Below are 27700 nucleotides of genomic sequence, written 5' to 3'. Positions count from 1 at the left end.
AAATGATGGGTTAAACAGTTGGCAGGTTTCTTTACTTCAAGACTTCTTAGAGCCTTTAAAATGCTAGGAATAAATGCACATTTGAAATTCTAAGAGAAGCTATTGTAACAGGTACTATTTCTCTTGCATAACACCCCCCACCCCACCCCCTTTTCCCATAGACTATCTTTTGGGATTAGTGTACTCATTTTGGGAAACACTGCTTAGGGCCCCAGGGAGCCTTTGAAGTATTTTAAGCATGGGAGAAATATGAGCAGATTTGGATATAAAAAGATTGCTAGTGACAGAGAAGTGCTGGGGAGAGGTGGCCCAGGTCACTCATGGTCAGTTTATAGAAGTGTTCATTGAGGTCTCTCTAATATCCTAGTCCATGACTGCTCAGAGCTCCATCTGTCTGGAATGGGGTTGTGATGAAAGCGTCACTGGTATCTTTCTGACAGTCAGCCTGGATGGCTAAGATTGTTTGGTTTGGTTGAAATTTTTCTTTAAGAAAATGAGCTGTGTAGATAAACATGCCTTTCTCATCCTCAGACAATTTATTTGTTGTATTTTATATACATATTATCCAAATATGGGGCCCAGCCCAGTATTTAGTGTGGTCCTCCACGGCCGCCTGGCTTGTTCTGCCTGAGTCCCTCCCTGCTTGGGTTTTGCATTGGTCAAGCAGTAGGTGTGCTTGTCCTCCGCTCCCACGAAAACCATCCCAACCTCACTGCTGATGCACAGTAAATAAGGCCCAGGTATTTCTGAGTTATTTATATGGAGACTCACAGGGCCTCCATGAGTTATAATCCACTTAGGAAATGCTTTCTTTGTAGCAGGCCAAACTACTTTGCATCTCTGCATTTTTGCTGCCTCAGAAAATATTGCAGTCAAGTTGGAAACTTAAAACAATCAAGATCTGTTCTAGTATGGGCCTGAACAGGAGCTCCCTTTAACCAGTGGCCATTTCGTGAAAACAGCATATGGAGAACATGTGAGGGAAAAAGGACAGATGGTTTATTATTACTAGCAAGTGTAGAATTTGGTTTCAGAAGAATTTTGTAAATAAAGTTTAATTGTCCAAATGCTTTAAAATTGATATCTTGAAAGCCGATTACCTTCAGAGCAATGCATAATCTTTCAGGTCATTGTTATTGGATTTTATGAAAAATAGTAAAGAGGTTGACTCTTTAAATAAATTCTTCTTACATAGATCATGCATTAAACAGTGGTTCCATGCAAAATAAAAGAATTTGATGCTATAGTACACAGCCAAGAAAGTAGGATTACATGATTGTCTTGGATATTCATAATCTTGAATATGCTGTCAATCTCTTTTGATTAAAGAAGGGAGAATTTTTTGGAGGGTGATATGAACTTGAATTAATATCAGATAAGAAAAGCAAATCCTTGGACTCTGAAACCAACCCTTTTCAAGGAGTGCTATCACCTTTTTCCTAGGTCGTATTCAAAATAATTAGGTAGCTTTGTATACTCTATGCCCTTTTGACCAGATTACAACATTGTTAGGTCACATCTTTGGCCAAAAAATAAAAATAAGTAAAAAACAAATAAAACAAAATCTGTACTGAAAATTTGTCCAGTACAGATTTTGGACATAGCCCAAAAGTTAGGTGATTTTTAAAATTAAAAAAAAAAAAAAACAACCACTGTGTTTTTTTTTTTTTTCAGAAAGCTATTTTGTTACAAAATCGCTGAATTGCCTCAGGCATTTGCAAATTATCAGATTTTTCATTTGACCAGAGTCACACATAAATTTGGGTCACTTGGCTATTACAGCTAGCCAAATAGATTTGCATCTAGATGCATTGCAGCATTTTAATATAATGGGTCCTAGTTGTTACTCTTGTTTTTGTTTTTAATGCTGGAGACAATTATACCTTAGAACAAGTTCATTGGTCCTAATACTTAAATATAACCAGACGTAGTAAAATGCTGATTGTTAGAGTAGACCCAGAACAATTAACCAGTGGTTAATTTAATCAAAAAGATAAGATATGTTCTTGGTAAAATGTACTCACAAAATATTAATATATGACTTGCTCATTGATGGAAATATTTCAGTGTAATTTGCTTTCTATGTGATGTTGCTCTGCACATGTATTTCATTTGTTTCCTAAGTGTGGTTTGAGCTTCTATAGCTGAAGTAAAAGTTCTTTAGAACAAAGCAGCAATCAGCAGCAACACAAAAGAATCACCATAGCTATACAAATCGCTACATATTTGGGTGAATGTAAGAAGCAAATCAAGAAAGCATCTCAATTTCTTCCACCAACTGTTTGGTTTTATGTAGAATCCAACCTCTCTTTCTCTAGCTTGAGAAAAGATCATGAATTAGATAGGACTATGAAAAATCTACATGTTTTGTTTTTGCAGTGTAGATGGTGTATCTAAAAGGAGTACTATTTTTTAATATAAGAACTAATTAATAAGAATAACTGACCTATTATTTTTCCTTTTAGCGGAAGTACAGAGTGAAATTGAAAGAATCTTTGAGTTGGCAAGATCTTTGCAATTGGTTGTTCTTGATGCAGACACCATCAATCACCCAGCACAACTTATAAAGACTTCCTTAGCACCAATTATTGTCCATGTAAAAGTCTCATCTCCAAAGGTAATTAGCTCATTTCTGTCTTAAGGAGGATTAGAAGTTCATTTATTTTAAAATACTCTTTGCTCTGTGCTTTTTCATTAGTGGTCAAGGAAAATGTCTTGTTGAAGACTCAGTTAATGAGCACATTTTTTATTTCCCACAGTCTGGACAGTTTCTAGGACTTTTGAGATGGCAAGTAAAGAATAGTCCATTCCTTCAAGAACAAACTAGGCAGTTATGCAAGTGTATGATAGAAACAGAAAATTCCAGAAAGGTGAGGGAAAATAGACACAGTCTTTTCGTAGACGTAGGTTCTACCTGGTAAGTTTCTTGGGAAGTATTGATTCTTGTATCATCTGAATTCTCTCCCCTCTTCATAGAGTATGTAGTTCAAGCAAGTTATCCCTATTTATCGTATGTAGAGAAAGTAAAATATCATTGTGTAAACTTCTCTTATGGAATGGTTACAGACACTAACATTTCTATTTAGATTGGGTTCTTTGAGGAATAACATGATTACATATAATGGGAAATTCGCCATCTATCTTAATGCCACTGGGGGAGATAAAAATAAAAATGAGACAGCCCCAAATTTGTCTCTTTTGATTTAGCTGTTCTTCTTCTTCTTTTTTTTTTCTTTTTTAAGTGATGTTGTAAAAGTTAATATGAAAGATAGCTTTGAGAGGTACTATCCTAATAATCAGTTTCTTTCCAGTGCCTTCTAAGAGTGCATTTTAGTGACTCAATGCCAATTCACCTCCCAACCAGAACTCTGGTATCCTCTCAGGGGTGGAGGCTCCCTGAAAGAGCTGTGCCCTTTCCCAGGCCTGATGTCCTCAGCCTGCCATCTCCAGACACTTGTTTTGCACAGGATGATTTTGGGAATCCTGAACAAACCAGGGCCTTTTGGAATCTTTAGAATGTATTGAAATTTCCCTGACCATCCGGAGGTCTCTTCCACCCAGAGCTGACTGGGAATCCAAGCCACCCCCACTGCAGTGCAGTGGATTTCACCCGTCCCCACTCCCTACCCCAGTCATCCTGGAATCTCCAACTGCAGGAACAAGGACTCTGTGTGCTAATGTATCGTAGAGCCTTCTAGACTAGCACTGTTTTTTGAAGAGGGCCCCTTTCAGCTAAAAAAATATAAGAGAGAGGGGAGTATTTGAGAAGGACAGTGGTGTCTCATAGGCATAGATATATCACTGGCTTATATGTAGTAATGTACCAATACAAACGTTTTGTCTAGATTTCTAATCATGAAATAGTCTGATTAAACCAGAGCACCTCAGTAATTATCAGAGACAAAAAGGACCAAATATGTAAATGACTCTGATATTTATCTGACATTGAGATAGTGAACCAAAATATTATTTCAATGAATTTAGACATAAATCACTTTGCACAAACCAGGTCTTCCTCTTCTATAGAGCTCTCTTTGAAATCTCTGAGTAAAATCTAGGGTAGAAATTATCCAACCAGGAGCTCATAATATCAAATATATCAAATCCACCATAACTGAAAACCAGTGTAAGTGGATGATGACATTACAGAGTTTATTATAATCTATCACATTGTTTTCTTCTTATAAATAGAATTAAACAGACTGTAGAAAAGGCCTAGGTTAAAAGTATGAGACAGGTACAAAGAATTAATAGAGTGGTATGTGGGGCAAAATTACCTATTGCCAGCTACGGACTGTCGCTAACAGTAATACCTTAAAATTGTGTCATCAACAGTAACTGATGTACCACACCAATACTAGGGGCCAATCATAGGGGGAGATAAGGGATGTGGGGTATTTGAGGTTCCCTTTTTTGTATGTCTATCTGATAATTTTCTATTTGGAGCAAGGAAAATGGTCTGAAACCAAGTGTGATGATTGCACAACTAAGTGATAATACTGTGAGATAATGATTGTATACTTTGGATGGAATATATAATAAGTGAATATATCTCAGTAAAATCTGCAAAAAAAATTCAATATAAAAAAAGGTCTAGGTTTATTGGGTTTTCTTTCAACTCTTTGACAGTACCTCAGATTCATGTCTTCTTCCATCAGGTTTTACAGCGATTGATTAAATCTAGAGGAAAATCCCAAAGTAAACACTTAAACGTTCAACTGGTGGCAGCTGATAAACTTGCACAATGTCCCCCAGTAAGTACAGCTTTTTTTTTTTTTTTGTCTTAATCATTCTTGATTAGTTAAGAAAGTATGTGGATTTGTTTTTTTTTCATATTGGCACTATTGTTTTTATTCTAGAATGATGGTGATGATGCTATGTTGTCATAAATCTAAAAGATTGATTGGAGCAAACTGCTGCTGTCATTTTTGGTTACACGTAGGTGTGCTGGAACTGGATGGTATCTGCAGAGTAATAAGAAATGACCTTAGTGTCCCTTGTCCCACTCTCCTTACTGAGACCCTAATTACCGCTCACTCAGCAAACTGCTTAATCCAGTCATGTGGACACCTTTAAGAAAAGAACAAAATAAAACATGTTGATTTGACTTTCCTTTAACTTTTCTGCCAGAAATGTCTGGCGGGCATAAAAGAGCATGCTGTTGAAGGTCGAGAATTTACTGGAGCTAGAGGAGCCCCGTGGCTATTGCAGATGATTGGGCAGGGTTGAGTAAGATGAAAAACCCACATTAGAGCACCTCTTCTAATGCCATTGCCAGGAAACAGCTGCTAGCTTGGCGGGCAGGTGCTTGCGGTGATCTGTACCTACCACTGCATGTCACTGGGTTGCCAGTGGCCAGTGTTTCTGCCTGCATGACTGACTCACCATCTCGGTGCCTGTGTTTCTCTAAAGGAAATAACTGTTGTTCTTACTGACTTAGTTCACTGGGTTTTTGATATGCTTGTGTACGGATCGTTTATGTTCCATGGAAGCATAAAACCCAATTCAGATGTTTAGAGAGGCAACACGGCATAGCTGTTGAAAGCATGGACTCTGGAGCCAGACTGCCTGGGTTCCACACTAACCTGCTGTATAATCTTGGGCTGGTACCTACCTCATGGTCTTGGTGTAAGGATTCAATGAGCGAATATGTAGCAAAGCTCTTAGAACAGTGCCAGGCACCTAATGCACACTAGGTGTTTCTGCTATAATTTTTGGAAGTACCTTAATCTATACCATGTCTGGTCTGTTAGGCTCTGCAATTTCTGCAAGGAACTGTGCCTGTCTGGTTCATTGCTGTATCTCTGGTCCCTATCCTAGTAGGCCCACGATTAATATTTGTTGAAGGAGTGAATGAATGGAAGAATGCCCAGGCAATAAGAGTAATAATGCATCCATTTAGTAGATGCTTACTATATGCCACGTACTGTGCTAGAGGCTTGCCGTAGATTGTCTCTAATCCTTACAGCTATCTAGTAAGGTGGGTAATATTATCCCCATTTGATAGTTGAGGCAATTGAAGACAGAAGTTAAGTGATTTCCCTGAGGTTACATAGCAAATTAGGTTTCAGATCTAGGCTCCAAAGGCAAGGTTTCTCCCCTCCCAACTGTATCTACCCATGTACACCTAGTTACTGATCCTGCATATCATATGGAAAATTTGTGCCTGGAATGCTAAGCTAAGAAATTTAAACTCACTTTCCTCACTAATAAAGTCCATTTACAGAATGGAATGTATGATTAAAGTACTGAGCATATAGAAAAGAATGTATTGCCCCTGACCCTATAATGCTTCACTTTGTTGCAGTTGAAGGAAACTAACATTTATTGATGAGCTCAAGAACTATGCTATTGTTCCCAATTTTTTAGGACAATTTTATAAGGATATAGTTATATCAGTTTGGATCTTCTGGTAAGCAGACATCTAAATGGAAATAGAAGTGTGAGTGATGTACCAGAGAAAATGCCTGGGAAAGACAAAAAGAAAAAGTGACAGGACTATGCAGGAGAGCCTTCAGACCCCTGCTGATCCAACCCCTGTGAAAGGAAAGGGGGAAGGAAGGAGGAGTGGGTAAGAGGAGCCTCAGACTGTGAGGCAGCTTTGTGAAAATCTCAGCCAGATTGATGGGGATCCCCAGAGCAAACATTGCCCGTTAGAGGAGTCTCACATTGGGCGGAAATGTCCAGGCTCATGGCCCTGCCATGCTCAGGCATTGATTGGGTGGGAGCAGCCCAGGAAACACTGGCCTCGACTTGAATGCCATGGTGCATTTTGTCGTGGATCCTGCAGCTGTGGCAGCTGGAGGCTGTCCGCTGATCCAGTCCTCACAGCACGTTCTCAGTCAAGGGGAAATCGGAGTGTGCTCCTCTGTGACTTCCACAGTAGGTAAAATTATCCCTATTTTATAGATGAGGAAGCTAAGTCGATGGTTAAGTAATTTGTTATAAAACTTAATGAGCCCTGTGATTCAACCCTAGGTCTGTATGATGCCTACAGACCTCTTTCCACTATGCCACACCCACTGCCTCTACACGGAGCTGTGTAGTGTGTGTGAATCCTTGCTCTTCAACTTTCCCATGCAAGAGAGATCCCACTTTCACTATACACCCCCACCCTAATCCGGGGACTAGCCATACCCTTAAGTGGTAAGGGTGGGGTTGGTGAGGAAGTTGGGGGATTGAAGGAGGGGAGCTCTGATTGAGACTACCATTGACCAATCCCACGTAGTTCTAAGGGTTGATTGTTCTTTTGCATCCAGACCGCATCTGGAGTGAGGAATCTTTGGCAAGGCTGGGAAACAGATGGTCCCTCCCCTCGTGGATGTTACCAAGAGAGCTCCCTGCCCTTCTCGGTCTGCAGATGGAGGGTTGGAGGGAGAAGGAGGCTTTTTTCCCCCCTCTTTCCCTCTTGTTGATGTTAATAGAAGTTCCTCTCTGCCTTTGTTGTACCTAAAAGCATCTCCATCTTTTGTTGTTTCCAGAGGCATTTAGCCAGCCAGTTGAGGTGTTTGGAAAATAAAGCCCAGGAGGGTCAATGGGTAGCTGGAAAATTCCTGCCACTAACTTCCCCTGAGACAAGGAAACACAGAACCTGCCAGCTGTTTAAATGACAGAAAATGAAAGGGAAAATACAAGAAGAAAAACACAAATTAATGTCTCAAAAATCATTTGCCCTGTCTTCATAAACAAGTGAAAGTGAGCGGTTCTGCAGTCTTAGGGCTGGGGTTAATATCAACGGGGGTTTCAGGGAGCAGGTCTAGATGGGTTTTAGAGCAGCTAAATCTCTCTAATTTTGTTTCTCAAAGAGGTTAGTCCACCTGCCAGGAGGAAGTCATTTCACAAGTCCAATCAAATGCAAATGCCCAAAAGAATAGGATAGACTCCTGGTAGTGAGCTTCTTGTCTCTAAAGGCATTCAAGTAGGGAAGGGGTGGGAGGATGGAAGGGGCTCCATGAACAGGGGTCAGAGATGTTGTAGAAGGAATTGACACTGGTAAAAGCTAAAGGGTATGTTATCTAAGTTTCCTTCTGAACTCTAAGATGCAGATTCTATGCAGATTTTGGAAGTGATCAGTATAGAGTTATTATTGAAACCATGAGGGTTGTTGAGCCCAAGGAAGAGGATAGTATAAAAATAAGCAGAAGAAACTTTATGCTAAGTGAAATAGCCAGACAGAAAAGGACAATACTGTATGATTCCACATATATGAAATATCTAGAATAGGCAAATTCATAGAGACAGAAAGTAGATTAGAGATTACCAAGGGCTGGGGGAGGGGAAAATGGGAAGTTATTGCTTAATGGGTACAAAGCTTCTGTCTGGGGTGATGAAAGAGTTTTGAAAACAGTGTGATGGTTGCACAACATTGTGAATATAATTAATGCTAGTGAATTTTACACTTAAAAATAGTTAAAATGGCAAATTTTATATTATTTATGTTACTACACTACAATAAAAATAAACAAGGAAAAAACATAAGCAGAAGATATATCAAGTCAGGTGACATCTTCATTGTTTCAAAACATCATTAACAAAAAAAAAGGACCTCATTAAGATCACAGACTTCCACAGAGCAAAACATAGGCATGTCTGAGGATGTGGTATCCATGTCTCTGTATGGTTAAACTAGACAAAACCCAAATATTTGTTCATTTCAATTCAGTGTGGCTCCCTACAATCAACCCTCCTGGCAAGATCTAAAGTACATTCAACAAACATTATTTAAGCATCCATTAGGCCCAGTACCTTGCCAGGTGCTAGGGATACAAAGGGATGGTCCTGCCTGCAAGGAGCTTGTAGTCTAAGAATGCTACACATGGCTAAGTCAGTTAATAATTTGACATTTTGAGCTGGATAGTTCTTTGTTGTTGGGGCTATCCGGTACCTTGCAGAATGTTTAGCACCATCCCTAGTCAATAACAATTCCCCAAGTTGTGACAACCAAAACTATTTCCAGACGCTGCCGAATGTCCCCTAGGACAAAATCTCTTCCAGTTGAGAACACTGTTCTAGATTAATGCACACGTAAGTTTTGGGTAGTAGTATTATGAGAGGTCTCAATAAGTAGTTCCCTGAGAATGAAGATCTATAAATGCATTTTAGGTGAATTAAACTTGTCTTCTCTTTCATTTGATCTCTATATGAAAATGAATTTATTAACAGTTACTTATTCCTAATAATTATTAGAAAAACACTTGTGTGCTATTACATTGAAGTATTTTAGCTGGCAAGAGGGTTGATAATTGAGTATTTGTGCATAAAGGACAACCTGTTATATCTAAAATAGGTAGAACCAAGAAAAGATTTGTGCATACTTAAATGCAAATGATACTAACTGAGGATTTGTGAGCTAACTGAAGACTTGAAACCCTGTCAAGAAACTCAAACAGCCACCATGCACTGGGAAGACAGCCTTGCCCTATCCTTCATTTTTTTATATAATTGGTCAGATAACCTGGAATTTTAAACAAGCAGCCTGGAAAAGAAAAACCACCTTGTATTTAATATTTTCTAAACTCTGTTTACATCATTAAACCCATTCATTTGATATTGTGTGAATAGCATTTGTAATGACAAGAAGGAATTATACACACTATTTTGGCTCAGGTGAAGAAATCTTTGGATTATGAAAACTAGGAGGAATCAAAAAAATGTTCCTCTGCATTTGTCCCTGCTTTACTCCAAGGCCATAATTATAATTGTCATCCAAAGATTTGTGATCACTGTATTTTAGTTCCTTTAGGAAAATTTGCAATTTAATTGGCCCCTGCATCTCCAGTCTGAAAAGTCAGCAGATTACACTGGCTGAGTCTCAACTGCTAAGAAATTAAAGGCAGCAGTATTTGGAAAGGGAAGTCAAATACAGCATTGAAAAAAAAGTTAACTCTCTGTTGGCAGACAGATGTATCCTAGATTCAGGGATGACTGGAGCAAAAAGGGACCTTAAAGAATACATGGTGTAGCATTTCCTGGATGTTCTTTACAGCAAGGGTTCTAGGCACTGTCGTCAGATCTTATGGGAAAAGAGTTCTGACACCAAAAATGTTTGAGAAAATTCTTCTGTAAATGAAGGCAGGTGGGTTCTATACTGCAGATCACGTAATATGCTAATATTCATTGTATGTCTCTAGTAGGAAAAATGGTGTGTGGTGCTTCCTGAAATTTTAACTACAGAATTGTTTTTCCACAGAGCATCCCGTGGGGCAGTGTTTAATGGAACACTCCTAGGGAAAAAATGACCCAGTCCAATCTCCTCACTTTACAAAGGAGGAAATTGAGACCAAGAGCAAGGCACTGGCTATCCAAGGTCATCTGCCTTAGCCAAAGTCAGCAGGAGATCCTTGTCTCCTAGTCTAGCAAGACTTTAGATAGAGAATGGCAACAGGCTGGTTCCTATATATTCTCCTAGAGAGGGAATCATGGGTTTCAGTTAGGGTTTTTTCTAGGACAGGGGTTGGCAAACTTTTGGTAAAGGGCTAGATAGTAAACATTTTAGGCCTTGTGGGTCACGGGGTCTCCTTCACAACCACTTAACTCTGCCTTTGTAGCAGGAAAGTAGCCATAGGCAATATGTAAACAAATGGGAGAGGCTGTGTTCCAATCCAAATTTGCTTACAGAAGCAGGAGGGAAGACCAAGCTAGCCTAGCCAGTGGGCCAAAGCTGCCAGCTCCTGTTATAGACAGTGTATGAGTTATGTATTACTGTGCAGTAAACTACCCCAAAACTTAGTGACTCCAAGCAACTCCCACACAGTGGTTTTCAGCTGGGAGCTGGCCTGGTCCAGAGGCTCTGAGAACCTGCGTTGCCTTAGCACGGGACACCCTCCCTCTCCCTCTGGTGATCTTGGGGCCTGTCCATGGGGTCTCTCCACCAGGGGATGCAGGTTTCTTATGGCAGCTTCGGCAGCATCAAGAGCAAGTGTTCCAGTCTCTTAAAGCCTGGGTGCGGATGCTGGCAGAGCATCACTGCCCTGCATTCTCTTCGTCAAAAGAGTCACGGAGGCTGCCCAGATTTAAGGAGAGGGGACGTCAGCCCTCCTTCTCGTTACAAGGAGTGTCAAAGAATTCATGGCCATTTTTAATATGACAAAAGGTTGAGCCACTGGGAAGATGGGCTACTGGATAGCTCCACTCTGGAAGAGGGAGGGCTTTCCTCTCACTGCCCAGTCTTGATTCACAGAGGAAAATGTGGGATGCAGACAAAAAAGGGGCCTATGGGAATAGGACCCCAGGCTCAAGCTCACACTTTTTTTTTTTTTAATACGACCAGCCTGAATTTGTTCTTGGAATATACCTCTGTACACTATATATTCAGATCTGATTTTGCTTCTACCAGAGATTGGTACCCTTTTCCTTTTCAGAGAAGTCGAAACGAGTACATTTAAAGGCGGCCAAGTTCAAATTGACTCTGGTACTATGGTAATGAGAGCTACATAATGCATGTGAGAAAAGCAGATAGACAGACAATTGAATATATAACTGAAATGTGATCCTTTAATCCTACTTAGTAACAAGCTGGCTAGTGTTACCAAAAGCTGACGCTGTGGCTCTTTGAACTGTACAGAGTTTTTTTGCTTGTAAAATGACATTGATCACTCATCTCCTCCTTGCGGTCTTGCAAACCTCTAACATTACAGTAACCATAGTAGTTCTCTGTATTTTCTGTTGCTGAATGGACTCAGATTTATCCTATTAAACCCAAGAACTCTGAAGTTAATGATAGTGCCCAGTAGTCTTGATCAAATTGCCATCCCACTGGTCATTTTCTACTGTCCTCTTCCAGCTATTTTATTTAAATTATTTAGAATCATGTGGATTCACCCCTCTATTTGAAGTGCTTTCCCCACTGGCCCATTTGTTATTACAGAACCCCTGGGTGTCCATAGTTTCAATTGATAACACTGCTTTGGAAGAAGGGAGTAACCGATTTCAGATGTTTGCTTCATGTAATGAGGTCACTTGGATTTGTTTCTCTCAGTGAATGTTGTTATAATCTTTGAAGAGTAAGAATGGACAGGATGGAGGGCTATAGGGAAGAAAACGTATTTGGGTTCATAATGAATGATTGTCGCAGATCATTAAGAGAGAGAAACTAGAAGGAATCAAAGTCATATTCTTTGTCTTCATGTTACCCCCACCAAATACGGCAAGAATTCTAATTGTTTTTCCTGTTTAGTTCATTAAAGTAGAATCTGTACTGGGGATTAACTGCTAGAGTCCCACAATGTCGGTAAGCTTTCCTTTATCCCATAAGAACAACTAGATCTTTCAAAAATCCTTTAACATAGAATCGAGTTTCCTTTCACTAGTTGACCAGTGAGTTAAGTACTAGGACTTCAAAAGCTTCAATAATATATAAAGTGCAGTTTTGATATGAAAGAAACATGTTGGTTATTTTGTAAGTAGCATCACATACTGTGCCATTCAGGAGTTCTACTGAACAGTGTTTGTTGGTCTTATTTTTTTTTAATGGTGATAATTTCTGAGTCTCTGTATTCCAATAGCAAAGTGACTGTATGTTTACCTATGTTATTTCTTTTTTTCCCCCTAGAAACAGGAACTAGAAAGATTCCCTGCATGAGGATTTATCTGTGCACAACAAATAAATGTAAAGCAATGTATATGTATACCATGGGAGATTATATATTTGCTAGCCCCTGGGTAGCTAATATTCAGTAATGCACCAACTTTAAAAAATTAAAATTAAACTGCAAAATTAATCTCTAAATTTTATAAACTTTTTATTAAAAGTATCAAATAGCAACTTCCTAGATAAAAATGTTAGAAAATGTATCTCATTAGATTTAATGAGATATTCTCCCCTCTATGCTAGAAAGTATGTATTTCATAGCTGTGAAGGGAAACTTGCCAACTCCCTCCTGCTATGTTCCCTCCCAGGAGAAATTATGGGAAATGAATGGAACTTGCTCCAATCCTTGATGTCGAAACTGAGAACACACTCTGCCCTCTCCATAAACTAGGGTGACCAACAATCCCCATTTGCCCAGGACTTTCCTACTTTTAGCACTGAAAATCCCACATCCCCAGAAATAATGAGTTCTGGGCTAACCCAGATGGTTGGTCACCCTATTTCAAGTGACTTACCTAGGAGAGTTTGTGACATCCTACTCTGTGAATGGAGAACCACACACATATTTAAATAATTATACTTTTTAAAAAGACATTAAAGCCAGTCTTCTTCATTTACATTTTATACAGCTTGAGTCTTTCCCTTCCTTTTCATCCCTGTCATTTTAGTTCCGTGGACCACGAATAAACTAGACACATGGTTCTCACTCTTGTTATTTATGATGCTTTTGTTTTTAATTTTCCTGAAAGAACTTACCCTGATTTTTTTATTTGACTCCTCTGTTCACTACTTACTTATTTTGGCAGCCACGCTAGCTCTGGCCCTCTCAGCTGAAGAAAATTCCCACCATAGAATGTCAGAGGCGTTCACTGTGGCTGTGCTCAGAGTTACCTATACTTCCTTATCTTTCACTGTAACCAAGGGCATCGTTGAGTGGGTAACTGTTCCCCCTGCCTCTTCCCACTGACAGTCCCATTATCTATACCTTCTTCTGCTGACAAGGTACCTCTGTGCAACTATTTCCCATCCTGGGGCCCTCACATATGCACAGAAAGGAACTGACTTGACTTGAACGCGTCGATTTTTGAAAATTTGGCATTGCTGGTTTGCATAATTCATTGGATTGCATCTCTTTGAATTTCTTGTATAAGTAATTTTTTTTCCATCTACTGACTTTCTAGCACTGTGATGTACTCAGCTGTGTTATTTCCTAAATAGTTGAAAGGAAAAATTGTCACAGAGAGGCTGTGAAAGTCTTCCTAGATGAATATGAGCCGCACATGTCAGCATTCATTCAGAAGTTGAAATTTGCTTTCTTCTGTGTTTTGAAAGCTTAGAAGTAGTTTCAATTCATCTTCAGTTATATAGCTAGCTGTCTTTTAGCAGTGTGAAAGCATAGTTTCCTGGAAATGTTTGAGGTTTGAGCAAACAGCTAGGTGCTGCTCTATACAAATTCTATCCATTGACAAAGAGAAGCACTTTATTAAAATGACTTATTAAATGTATGTTTGTGATGATTTGGGTTTGCTAAAGCTGCCGGAATGCAATATACCAGAAATGAGTTGGTTTTTACAATGAGGATTTATTAGTTTACAGATTTGCAGTTCTGAGGCCATGAAAATGTCCCAATTAAGGCATCACAGGGCGATACCTTCTCTGAAGACAGGCTGCTGGCATCTGGGGTTCCTCTGTCAGCTAGCAAGGCACGTAGCCGGTGTCTGCTGGTCCTTTGCTCCTGGGTCTCGTTGCTTTCAGCTTCTGGCTCCAGTGGCCTCCTCTCTCTGCTCCTCTGGGGGCTTTTCTCTAAGCTCTCTCCAAACTTCTCTGGGTGTTTCTCTGTGTCCTGTGGGTCCTTCCTTAACTTTTCCTGGGCTTTTCTCTCTCAGCTCTCTCTGGGTGTTTCTCTCTGAGGTCTCTGTCTTTTATCCTCTCACAAAGGACTTCAGTAAAAGGATTAAGATCCACCTTGAATGGGGTGGGTCACATCTCAAATTGAAACAACATAATCAAAAGGTCCCCCCCCACAATAGGTCTACACCCACAGGAATGGATTAAAAGAACATGGCATTTTCTGGGGGTACATAACATCTTCAAACCAGCACAGTGACCATAGCAATGATAATATAAGATATGGAAAGCCAAGTAGACATAAACCTCATTAAAATCACATTCTGCAGTGGGTGCTGCTTACTTGTTTTGTCCTCTCTGGGCTTTGCAGTCCAGGCTCTGATATCCAGGACGCGCCTAGTCCAGATTTCCTGGAGGGTTCTTTAACTTGGAACTTTATGAAAATAAGAATGTGACTTGTTGAGACCAACCGAACCAACATTACAGAATGAGAACTATATAATTGCATTATTAAGTTAACATAAGCAAAATTATATTAACAGAAGACTCCAAATCACATGAGGCCTGGGATTTGTGATCGACGTTAGCCTGAGCCAGCTGAGAGAGAGGCCCTTTGTTCCCATCCTGCCCATTTCCTCTTTCTTCTTCCTGTGCTGCCTGAGTGTGGACGCTCTTTGGGGGTGGGGCTGGTCTTGGCCCACTCAAGTCAGCACCGCAGTGCCAGTTTTATATCAGAGAACTATGGACAATTCTCAGGTTCTATATTTGTTACTTTTTTTAAATGCAATTTTATTGAGATATACTCACACACCATATAATCCATCAAAAGTATACAATCAGTGTCTCAGTGTCATCATATGGTTGTGCATTCATCGCCACAATCATGTTTGAGCCTTTTCGTTACTCCAAAATAAAGAAAAAATATATATATATATATTTATACAGAAAAAAAAAGAACGTCCAAACCATCTCATACCCCTTATCCCTCCTATTATTTATATATTTTTTGTCATTTTATTACTCATCTGCCCATACACTGGTTAAAGGGAATATCAGTTACCAGGTTTTCACTATCACGTGGTCACACAATAAAAGCTGTATAGTTAGGCAATTATCATCCAGATTCAAGTCTACTGGATTACCGTTCAACAGATTCAGGTATTTCCTTCTAGCTATTCTAATACACTAGAAACTAAAAAGGAATATCTGTATAATGAGTAAGAATAACCTCCAGATTGACCTCTCGATTCTATTTAAGATCTCTCAGTCACTGAAACTTTATTTTGTTTCATTTCTTTGCCCCCCTTTTGGTCAAGATGGCTTTCTCAATCCCACAGTGCCAGAAGCAGGCTCATCCCTGGGAGTCCTGTCCCTCATTGCCAGGGAGACTTACACCCTTGGGAGTTATGTCCCATGTAGAGGGGAGAGTAGCGAGTTTATTTGCAGAGTTGGCTGAGAGAAAGAGGCCACATCTGAGCAACAAAAGAGGTTCTCTGGAGGTTACTCTTAGATATAATTATAAGTAAGCTTAGCTTCACGTTTGGAAGAGTAAGTTTCATAAGGGCAAGCCCCAAGATCAAGGGCTTGACTTATTAAATTGGGATTCCTTAATGCTTGTGGGAGTATTAGGAATTTCCCAGGTAGGGAAGTTTAAAGGGGACTTTGCAAATACTTTTTAAATTTCTACCCAAAGTACTCTGGAGTGCATCAGGGTATCATATTAACCTGTGCAGAATAAAAAGATCTCATTCCCCATTCTAGGTTCCATGCAACCATGTTGTTTAAATAAACTGACTGTATGGCTTATATTAGAGAACATGCAACAGAGAATATAAATTTTGTACCAGATAAACTTCTCTTAATTAACAGTCAAAACAGGAATAGATGTGACTGCTGTAAGAGCTTACAATCTACAACCCTTTACAACAAACCCCGTTGAACATGCCATACTCTTGCATCATCGATTGCCCAGTCTCTGTCCACATTCTGCCTCCTGGTACCTGTGCTCTTGAATTCAATTCTCAGCATTTGCTCATTATAGTTAGCTTATATTCATGAGGACTTATAATATTTGTTCTTTCATTTCTGGCTTAATTCACTCAACATCATGTCCTCAAGGTTCATTCACCTAGTTGCATGCCTCATGACTTCATTCTTTCTTGCAGCCGTTCAATATTCCATTGAATGTATACACCACATTTTGCCCTTCCATTCATCCATCAATACTTTTGTTACTTTTGAAAGTTTACATTATTTGGGAGAAGTGGGGCAGGGAGATTTTGATTGCAAGAAACAGAAACCTCCTTGAGTAACTTTAGTGGGAAAGGAGCAATCTACAACCCTTTACAACAAACCCCGTTGAACATGCCATACTCTTGCATCATCGATTGCCCAGTCTCTGTCCACATTCTGCCTCCTGGTACCTGTGCTCTTGAATTCAATTCTCAGCATTTGCTCATTATAGTTAGCTTATATTCATGAGGACTTATAATATTTGTTCTTTCATTTCTGGCTTAATTCACTCAACATCATGTCCTCAAGGTTCATTCACCTAGTTGCATGCCTCATGACTTCATTCTTTCTTGCAGCCGTTCAATATTCCATTGAATGTATACACCACATTTTGCCCTTCCATTCATCCATCAATACTTTTGTTACTTTTGAAAGTTTACATTATTTGGGAGAAGTGGGGCAGGGAGATTTTGATTGCAAGAAACAGAAACCTCCTTGAGTAACTTTAGTGGGAAAGGAGGGGGATTTATTGTAAAATATATATTACCTGAAACTCTAGGAACTAGTTATTTTCCCTGTTTCTCACAGGCTACTTGGTCTCTTTCTTCCATTGTGTCTCTGCTTCTCTTTATCTGTTTTATTCTCTTCTCTATACCCATAGAATTCATTCAGTTGCTCGTAATTTCTTCTTGCTCTTAAGTTCAGCTTTCACATGTCTCTCCCAGCTTCCTTCAAAATCCTGAACTTTAAGCTGCAGCTCCAAACATTAACTGGCTCAGTCTCTTTATTGCTCTGAATTAGAGTCCCAGTGTGACACAGACTATTACGAATTTTCATACCTGTCCCTCCCATCAGACCATACAGTTCTAGAGAATAGGAATGAGTCCTGTTTCCTTTGCCACTTTATACCTACATGCCTGGCACAAAATAGGTGCTGATAAATATTTTAGGAATGAATAAGTATGCAGAAAAAACATCTAAAATTTACTAATAAATAGTCTTTTGTGTGGGTTGGGTGGGGTAGTTTTCTATGAGTTGAACTGGCTGAGTCTTCTCAAATGTGAGACAGGTTTAGACTGAAGTCACCTTACTCTTTCCTGGTTTATAAGCATTTCTCACTGCTCCAAGGGCCTTCAAACAATTTTCCAAATTAGAGTCAAAATTTTCAGTAAAGATTGATATGATGAAAATATTTGTACAGTAAATGTTGGGGGAGGGATGGTTTTCATGGTGACTTCTCCAAGGAGGCCTTGTCAAGTCCTCAACAGCATGAGGCAGCTGAGCCACCACCAACTCAGTCAACCAGTTGCCATTTAACTAAAATCCAACCAGCAACTTCAGCACTGATTGTGGGACCCTGTATTTGATTCATTTCTGGAAGGTTCTTACCTTGGTGAAATAAGCTTGTCAAAGCAGGCGGATGGGGATGTAGGTGGTGGGAGAGAGAAAGTGCAAGTCCAGCTGTTTAAAGTCTGGGTGTGCTGACACCTGCCTGTGGAAAGGCTTTTCTCTTCGTGTGGTGCCCTGGCTTCCTGACTGTCCCTCCAAGGAGTCTAAGCCCCAGGGATGTCCTGTCTGTGGTCCCAGACACCCTGCAGTGAAGCAGGGGCCACTGAGCTCCTTTGGGGTGAGAAGACAACTTCCTGCTGACAGACCAAATGCTGAACAAAGTCATCTCTGATAGAAACATGGATGCCACATACTTCTCCATGCCCCATTAAACACCTCCCCCGCCCATTGTTCTTTTCTAACTCTTTCACACAATGATCTTAGGGAGGCAGAACTCACCATAATGTGTTTTTCTAGTATTAATCCTAAACCTTCGCTCCATATTGTTTTATCCTGAGACATATAACATCGTTTTCACAAGTGTTCTGAAAATTATCTAATTAAATGTTATTCCCTTCAACATAGTTACCTTGGGAGGGGAAATGTGTATTCTAATGATATGGTTGTTGCCCAAAACATTTTTAGACCTCCTCCTTCAGTACCATTCACTTGCATCTCTCATATTCTGAAATATAAATCAGCTCTATAGGAATATATGGATAAAGTTATGAATATACATATATGTTCACCATGTTTTACTTAGAATGCTGTTACACTTATCTCATGTTTTTCTTACAAAATAATGAAAGACCCAAATATTTATTGAACACTTCCATTTTCACGTAAATGTTCAGATTTGCACATGGAAATTATGCAACTCTTCACTTGACTTTAGCTTTGGAAACTGCCAATATAGCCCCTAGAATTTGAGCTACAAGATATTGCAAATGCTATCTATTATCTGCATTAAGTGGAATTTTAGTTTCATTACCTAAAACTTAAAGTGAAAATAAAATGGACTTTCCTACCACCCACAGGAAATGTTTGATGTTATACTGGATGAAAATCAGCTTGAGGACGCATGTGAACACCTCGGGGAGTACCTTGAGGCGTACTGGCGAGCTACCCATACAGCCAGTAGCACGCCCATGACGCCTCTGCTGGGAAGGAATTTGGGCTCAACAGCACTCTCACCATATCCTACAGCAATTTCTGGATTACAGGTATTGTCATTGTGTCACTCGCCTTTTCACGAAGCTTACAGTTAAAATCCTGCAGAGAACTTCATTAGGATGGAGACTGGCATGACGTTAATCTGGAGAGGGAACTATTAAATGGGCATTATATAAAACACCTAAAATATCATCGAATCATGATCTGCCCTAAACAGAGAGTGACCCTTTCCTTAGAACCTTGCTCTCTGTTAAATTATAGTGGGTTTTACTTAGATAAGTTATGTCTCAACCCTGCCTTAGTACCTTAACTCAGTGAAACTGTCACTTAATTCTACATATCACTTGTTAAGAGTTTTATGTTGGTGAAAATGTCAGGCACCGTGGCTAGCTAAGTAAGGCATTTGAGGGCGGACAGGCCTGTCGACTTCCCTTAGTTAAATCCTGTCTTGCAGGCTCCTGGGCCTGTGTTCTACTTTGCACAATATAGAATGCAAACATGAGTAGAGCTGCTCTGCTCTGGATGGTGACAGTGCCCTCCGTGTGCCTGAGTTTTTTCTTGGGGGTATGCAGGAGCAGCCTGCACACTTGTAGGGGTCCACCATGGTTGGCAGCTCTGGCGAGTGTCCTTTAGAGAAGCTGGGCACCACCACAGGAGCAGGGCTCCCTCCTCCGCTGTTCCAGTGCTGTGTGCAGAATTAGATGTCAGGAGCCAGAGGCAGTGTGGTATAAAATGAATCTTGCCTTTCTACATTAACTATTATTTAGCATTTATCAAGCAGCTGCTGGAATGTGGCCAAACCCCCAGCTGACTGAGGAACATGTAGTCAATTGAGCCCTCTTGCATCATGACTAGTTTTAATTTTAATGGGTTATAATGATAGTCTTAATTGTACATCACGTAGAGTTAAGCTCTGAGATAAATGGCACCCTCCGAAATGCTTTTATAACTGTGTCACTCTGCTACAAAATTGTGTCTTTGTAAAGCAGAAAAACTGCCATAGAAGTGAACAGCTTTTGAGACTGGAAGTGAATGTAGAAAATGTACAATTATGATATACAGACTATATGTATGCACCAGGCCTATTTCTCGCATTGTTTCATTTCCTATAGGCTGATAAGAGCTTGGCAATTCATGGACTAGTATGAGTTGGCTCTGAAAGATGAGAAATAGATACAACGTGAAGCAATATGGTAGAAGGGAAATGTTGCATATCATTTATGAATACAACGCTCCTGACTCATCATCTCTAAGACATTCATCTGGAGTGGTTTTTCCACTTATATTAATGGGTTAATGCAGTGCCCTTTATCCTGAGGCCTATTTTCCCATCAGCACTTGCTTGTTAGACTACGTGGCTGGGGTAAGGGCACAGTCTGTAGCCATCAGATGAGTGTTCTTCTGGGGGGAGCTGAACATCCTGTATCTTGGGCCTTGTTTTCATCAGAATCCTGTTCATTAATTGAGGTGGCCTGTCTAAGCAGATCAACACAGCTCTGGCCCATGTTTTCCCAAAAAGTGAAGAAATTTTTTGAGTAACAATCTCTAAGCTATAAAATAAAAAGCTGAAGACACTAAGTTCCATTGTTAGTATTAGAGGAATTTTGTTTATATCTGAAGATTATTTTTGCAGGGTATTTTGGTTGAGGACAAAAAATGTATCGATGTATTAACTACCTGGCCCCCTATTTACTATATATTCCTTTGGAAAGAATATTGCCTGGAGTATATATTTATGTAGGTTACAGAAATAAATACATTCCTTTAAGGACAGCACAAATCATAATTTCATTAAAATATTTTAAAATAAAGGTATAAGGAACGTTTGGCTAGATCAATATGAAGTGTGTGACTCTGGAAGCAAAAAGACTTTAAATGCTCAACAGAAGAATAAAATAATAGGTGATATTCTGAACTTTATTTCTCTGTACTAAAATAATCTTCATGTTGCAATAATGGAATTATCAGGCCTTCCTAAATATATTAAATTCCATTTAATGGTTAACTTTCCATTCTGTATTTTTAATAGCAAGCATAGTCATGCAGCACTATGCTATGTAATTAAATTCATAAACTAGCACTGCTCAGGTACCATTGCATGTTGTGACCCAAATACATAAGAACAGATATTTTGAGCAGACTATGCATGCACTAAAATGCTTCATGAAGTCAGGTATTTCATGTCTTATTGTACAGAGCCTACTATAGCACGTACATTTACATGTTCAAGATGAATGAAGCTGGTGTTATGTAATCAGTGAACTCTCTGATATTTTTAGAGTCAGCGTGTGAGGCACAGCAACCACTCCACAGAGAACTCTCCAATTGAAAGACGAAGTCTAATGACCTCTGATGAAAATTATCACAATGAAAGGGCTCGGAAGAGTAGGAACCGCTTGTCTTCCAGTTCCCAGCACAGCCGAGATCATTACCCTCTTGTGGAAGAAGATTACCCTGACTCATACCAGGACACTTACAAACCTCATAGGAACCGAGGCTCACCGGGGGGATATAGCCATGACTCCCGACACAGGCTTTGAGTCTGCAGAAACAAGGACAGCAAAATATTCATCTGGTGACAATTTGCCATAGCACTGCTAGGATAAACCCATCATCTTAACTTGGCAGGTACAGCACAGTATTTACTGTGCTTATGGGCTGCTGTCATTTGATGCTAAGTAAGGGGCAAAAAAAAAAAAAAATGTACATTATGCCCTTATGTCTAGATTGATATTAGATGTCCAATCATACAGATATTTTTCAGTGCAACATTTACATGAAAACAGTACCTTTTGTTTTCTTCATTAGACTTAGACACATCAATTTGTAATTTAGGGTTCTTATTGAGGCACATATAAAATAATTTCCCATGCTGGAAATTCCAAATGACCAGTTCCAGTTGGAACCAATTTATAAACCAATTCCTGTTGGAATTTGGGTGAATCGACTAGAAAGTTTACTTGAGCATGTTGCAATCAATTGAAAAATTGGGGAGAAAAACTACTTAAAAAGAAAACCAAAATACCAATAGAAGCGAAAAAGAGCTTTGGTATTTAATTTGCTGGAAGATAAATTCACACTTAAAGTTGGAATGTATAAACATTTTAATATATGTTAATGTTGCCAGAATGGCTTTTGCAAACTTACCAAATGTATTGATAGGGCCAAAAAAAAACCAAAAAATCAAAAACAAAAAACTCAAATTATTGCAGCAATTATATAACTCTCAGATTTTTGTATTTTTTTCTTTTCTTTCCTGGCACAGTTGTTGTATTTGCTTTTTGTTTAGTCACTATTGTTAATTTGTTTGAAGTTGGCAATGAAATACAAAATTTCTTCAGCAGTGAGAGAGAATGGTAAAGAAAAGCCCAAGCATAGCTGGTTTTATGAAATGGAAAATGGGGTGCTGTTTCCCCTTTAATCAATCTGAGCACAACTATATACATCCAGGAATCTGAAATCAGATAGTAAGGATGTGGCACAGATCCTCCTGCGTGCAAGCGAAACATCTCCAGATGAGAATTCACCTGTCCCACTTACCATGAACATGGGTTCAGTGTTTGCCACCAGCGCAATTGAGTAACTTCTCCTTACTTCACTCCATTTCTGTCTTTGAATACCTGAACACCATAGCCTTTCACCAAATTCTTTATAATCACACTAAGATTTTTGTTTTACAGAGACAATTTTGATATTGAAAGATGTGTTGTTTATGCCAAGTAACTACTTGAACAAAGTTATAAGAAATTTGCAGGATTTAAAAGATTACAATAAAAAATAAACTCATAGATTCAGAATATACTTGTTGACTAAAATTACAGCAATTTTAATGCAGAGTTATAAAGGATTTGGAGATTGAGCTGCCTTATTTCTAATGAGCACTCTCCTTCACCTATTAGGTCTTCACAGTTTTTCTGATGGCTATGATTATTAAATTAGAGACTTTCTTAGTTATCAAGGAAGCCTTAGTTCACTATGATCCAAGAAATTATTGAAATTGACCCTTTTATACAATACACAAATGTCTTTAAGAAAAGACTCTTGTTTCTAAAAGTCCAACAATGCATGTATTTTCAAAAACCCCAATAGGATGGGGCCGGAAAATCCTTTTCTACTGGTTCATGTCATGCAGCCTATTTTTTGAAAACAAGAATAATTAATTTTATATTATTTCATTTTTCCCTAGGCCTTTCAATGTTTAGGCTTTCAAAGCATGCACCATTAAGTAAGTTGCCTGACCACAAACATAACTTCTATATTCCTGATCAGTTACGCGTATCTTGAAACACATTAATGCTCCCAAAACATTGTCTCTTTTTCATGTTCACTGTGTGTACCCCATCATGAACCTGTTTAAGCTGATAATGAGGATGCCTGGAATTATTAAATCATCTCAAATATTTCATACAATTAAGAAATATGAGCTCAGTAAATTTTTGAAGTTAATATGTGATACTAGTTTATGAGGTTCTTTTGTCATCTAGAAAAGCTTACAGAAATTTCAGTTAGGACATTTACAAGAGACGTATCCATTAGGCATTTTAATAAACATATAACCTGCCATTATTGAATACTTTGTTAGAGCACAGGAGAGCATTTTCCAGCAAACAAAACTATATTTATTACATGTATAGCACATATTTGCATGAGAAAGAAAACATTAGCCAAAACATTTTTTCTATATGCTTTACTGGTTTCTTGTTTGTGCGCATTCAAGTATTTAATTGCAAAGAGTGCACCAAGGTGTATAAATTTAGACTAGACAGCTGTTCAGTTTTTTCTGTAGTAGCATTAGCAATCTGGTCATTTAACTACTTTACGATATTTACATTTTATGGCAGGTAGCTGCAATGGCATTTACATATATTTCCTAGTCAACAATATTACCATCTTCTTTCAACTTTTAAAAGTCACTTGTTTTTAGAGGCCTTGTTTCTAAGTCTTTCATGTCATGCTGATAAAGAGAAAGGCCCATTCAATATCTGTGCATAAAGCCATTCTATCATTTACCATACCAGTTTTGCTTTGCATTCTTATTCAAAAGCTAACAGTCTTGGAAAGGGTATAATGTATATTTTCAGGATGGATATATTTTAAATTTTACTTTAATTTGGGATATTCTTTTACCTTCCTTTTCTAATAAGTTTATCTTCTCCAAATGAACAAGAATTTGCATCTTCCTTTTTTTGTAAGCCTTAAAGAGTTTATTGTGTAAGTGATACTAAAATACAGGTATATACCAAATGAGAGTTTTACTTTTGTCAAACACATCCAAGCACTTTTGGAAAGTATGTATTCCACAAATACTTCATTTTCAATTGATTTCATTTTTAAAAAGGCAAATGATAATAAGCAGGGGAAATAAGCATTTTAATGCTGTGAGGCTGTTCTAACTCATAGCATAAATCACATATGGGAATTCTGTAATTTTAGTCTGCTGACTTGTAACAATGTGGATTCATGTGACTATATGGAAATGTAGTCCTGGAAGACAAGGAATATAACTTGTCGAACCTGATGTTAGTTTTTACGGATGTAATGTGACTTCAATATTATAATAGAAAATGTTACTTTCTTCATTCCAATATATAAAGTAACACTTAGAAATGTTTGTAAATGACCAATGATTCTCTCTTAACTTTCTACAGTTCTTTTAGAAAGAAAATTGAAATTGTTAACAATTTAGACCATGGTCTTTCCTAGTAAGAGAGTCTTTATTATATGGCAGTATAAGTTATTGCAGTTTAGTCTTTAATGATATGAATTTTTAAAATATAAGACAAATTCTGAGAAAATTATGTTTCCTTTAAACAATTTGTAATTTACTTTAATTATTATTGTCATTTGCAAAAATGTATTTTTGGAATGTTAAGCTCTTTTCATACCTGCATACTTGAACTTGTCTTTTGGGGGCAGGGTGCTGAAAATTCATAATAGGAGGTGGGGACAGTGAAAGGAAGGGGGAGAGGAGAAATTATGCCAAGAGATGATTTGCAAATGTAAACTCTTTAAATGAACATATCGTAAAATATTGCTGAGACCCAGGGTGTCAGTTAAGAATGTTTCTAGGCAACCTTATCCTGCATACTAGTTACACAATTTTATTTTGGTATTTGCTGAAAAATAAAACGATGTATTGCCACTATAGAAATTGCCCTATATATGGATATTTGTACTACCTCTTCTCTAGAGAAAAGAATCTATCTTTAAAAGGAAAAACATTTGCCAATAAGTAAAATTTATTTCTATTACTACTGACCTTGCTGCAAAGCTAAATGCATAGTGTGAAAATGTACCTTCCCTTTAGATTTAAAACATTTCCAAAATGCTCTTCTTCCTTGTTAGTGAAGTTTTCTTTGAATTGGTTCACAGTTTATCATGAGACAAGGTTAATTTAATAAATAAGTCATCATTGGGAACAAAACAAACTGCAAGAGAATTGCCTTTTGTGTGCCACTTGTTAAACTATCTAGCTTTAAGTCTAAAAGAGAGTAGATCTAGAGACTTGATGTTTAAGTGCAGCTGGTTTGCAAATTCGACTTTTGATCCTTGACTTCTTTATAGACACCCAGAACATGACTTAGCCATGGGTAAGGAGATGTGTTCATCTTGGTCTCCCATGTAATTGGAAGAGACGTCATATAAATGTTCAAGTAAATGCAAATATACCCCTTATTCTTTTTATATTTCTGCCTTTGTCTTTCATGACAATGTTGCATGTTATTTTAAGTTTTATAAAACTCACCCTTGAATGATTTTGTTAATGAAAACTTTTAGGAAGTTATGTAATAAAATTTGTTTCAATAGTTCCTCATACCTATAAAATACTAATACTAAAACTGTTATTACTTATTAAAACTATGTCTGTAGGGCAGAGAACAGTCCTGAGTGATAATTATGATCAAACCAGTCAATGCAATAGTTGTTAGATAATAAGGATAACTTAAGCAGTCATCAAGTTAGTCAAAGTACCAAAATTGATTTATATGGGCAATTAGAGCTACAGCATTCAAAAATACTTTTTAAAGGTTTCTTCTTTGATTTAAACAGTCTTTCTCAAATGAAATATATCCTGTTAGAGCAACTATCAATATCTACTTGTGGATGATTTAATCCCAAATACTTCATGTAATTGAGGGGCATTATCAGAAGACTAGAAAATAACTTATCAAATAAACCTAACGGCTGTAACTCCCACCTGCCATGAAAAATGTGTAAGAGTGAATCAGCAATGTGTTTCAGGGAGTCTAGTAACATCTGAAACTTTCCTTTGTTTCTTTTGATGTATGTAAAATTGTTCACAGAAAAATGGTAGAAAGCATTACAATGAATTTGGAGTGGTTTGGGGAATGTGATGTACTTCCTCATTTGAAAATATAAGGAGTTAAAACGGGAACTATCTAAGAACCAGAAGTGGCTGGCCTCTAGCTTTTCAGTATTTTGTAAGTGTTCTTGGTTATGTTTTGAACACTTAAATTTCTCACGCAGGGGCCATCTTGCCCTAGTTGCATGCCACTTTCACATACTTTTAACAGAAGTCAGTGTGAGTTCTGTATGCTTAAGGGATGTATTAAAGATGTGGGATCATTAATGCTATATTGTTGCATACTATTTTTCATATGCCTTACTAATATTTTCTGGGACATTATTAAAATGAAAGCATTTTATTGCCAAAATAAATCTATCTATGTTGTTATTCTAATCTGCATTAGCAGTAGAAAAATAATGTAGCAAAAAACATATATTGTACAGTAAAAAATTATAAGATACATATATTTTGCCAATAATATAAAAATAGATTGAGGAGAAAGAAGCACATTTGTTATAGCACAAACTTTCAACAAAATCCACTGTTAAAATTGGGAATTGTATTTTTTAAAAGTATATAGATTTAGTTCTACATTTTATCAGATTTACTTCATCTACCATCTTTTTAACGTTCTGCTTAATACTCTTCCAGCAATTTATTTCATAGCCTTGCAATTTGTGGATGTAATTTATTTTATTCCCTTCCATAAAAAACTTATTAAATTTTATTTTGTGATATGACCCATACTATATTTGCTGTTCTTATTTCTTCTCCTTCAGTAACAACTACAAAAAGTAACAGCAGGTGAGCTCATAAGTAGAGCATCTCTGAATTTTGCACATTTTTGAAATTTTCTATATTTTCACAGCCTAAAGTCAGAACAATCAATAAAGGTGTCCCAACAATAAAATAGTATTTAGGGATTCTTTAATTTGTTTTGTGCAAAATACTATTTTGAAACATAATTTAAAACCATTAGCTGTTTTTTTGAAGGGTGGTGGGAGGGAATTAAAAATAGGAAACATACTAAAAGTAAAACATACTAAAAATAAATATGGCAAAGTAATGTAAAAAGGTTTTCCCTCTGTCCTGAGGGCTGTTTATATCCCAGGCTATTGCTACATCTTTAGCTACAAAGTGGAAAAAAAAAAAAATAATTGCCTTGGTCAAATGATTTTTTTCCGTTCTTTAGATTTTATTTATTTATTTTGATAATTTAT

At 37.9% G+C, this 27700-nt stretch overlaps 1 protein-coding gene across 5 annotated transcripts in view; it reads left to right on the top strand.

Moving 5' to 3' along the window:
* CACNB4 (calcium voltage-gated channel auxiliary subunit beta 4) overlaps positions 1 to 27700 on the top strand; it is a 244929-nt gene extending 217229 nt beyond the window's left edge. For all 5 annotated transcript variants that reach the window (XM_037850526.1, XM_037850528.1, XM_037850529.1 and 2 more), the window contains 4 exons: positions 2466 to 2617; positions 4659 to 4754; positions 19036 to 19221; positions 21451 to 27700. In XM_037850526.1, the coding sequence (XP_037706454.1) occupies positions 2466 to 2617; positions 4659 to 4754; positions 19036 to 19221; positions 21451 to 21711 (695 nt within the window). In that variant the 3' untranslated portion in view covers positions 21712 to 27700. The remainder of the gene's footprint in view (positions 1 to 2465; positions 2618 to 4658; positions 4755 to 19035; positions 19222 to 21450) is intronic.

Source organism: Choloepus didactylus, chromosome 9, assembly GCF_015220235.1.
Source record: "Choloepus didactylus isolate mChoDid1 chromosome 9, mChoDid1.pri, whole genome shotgun sequence".
Classification (NCBI taxonomy): domain Eukaryota; kingdom Metazoa; phylum Chordata; class Mammalia; order Pilosa; family Megalonychidae; genus Choloepus; species Choloepus didactylus.
Note: the sequence above shows the minus strand (reverse complement) of the source record. Positions and strands in the feature narration are given on the sequence as shown.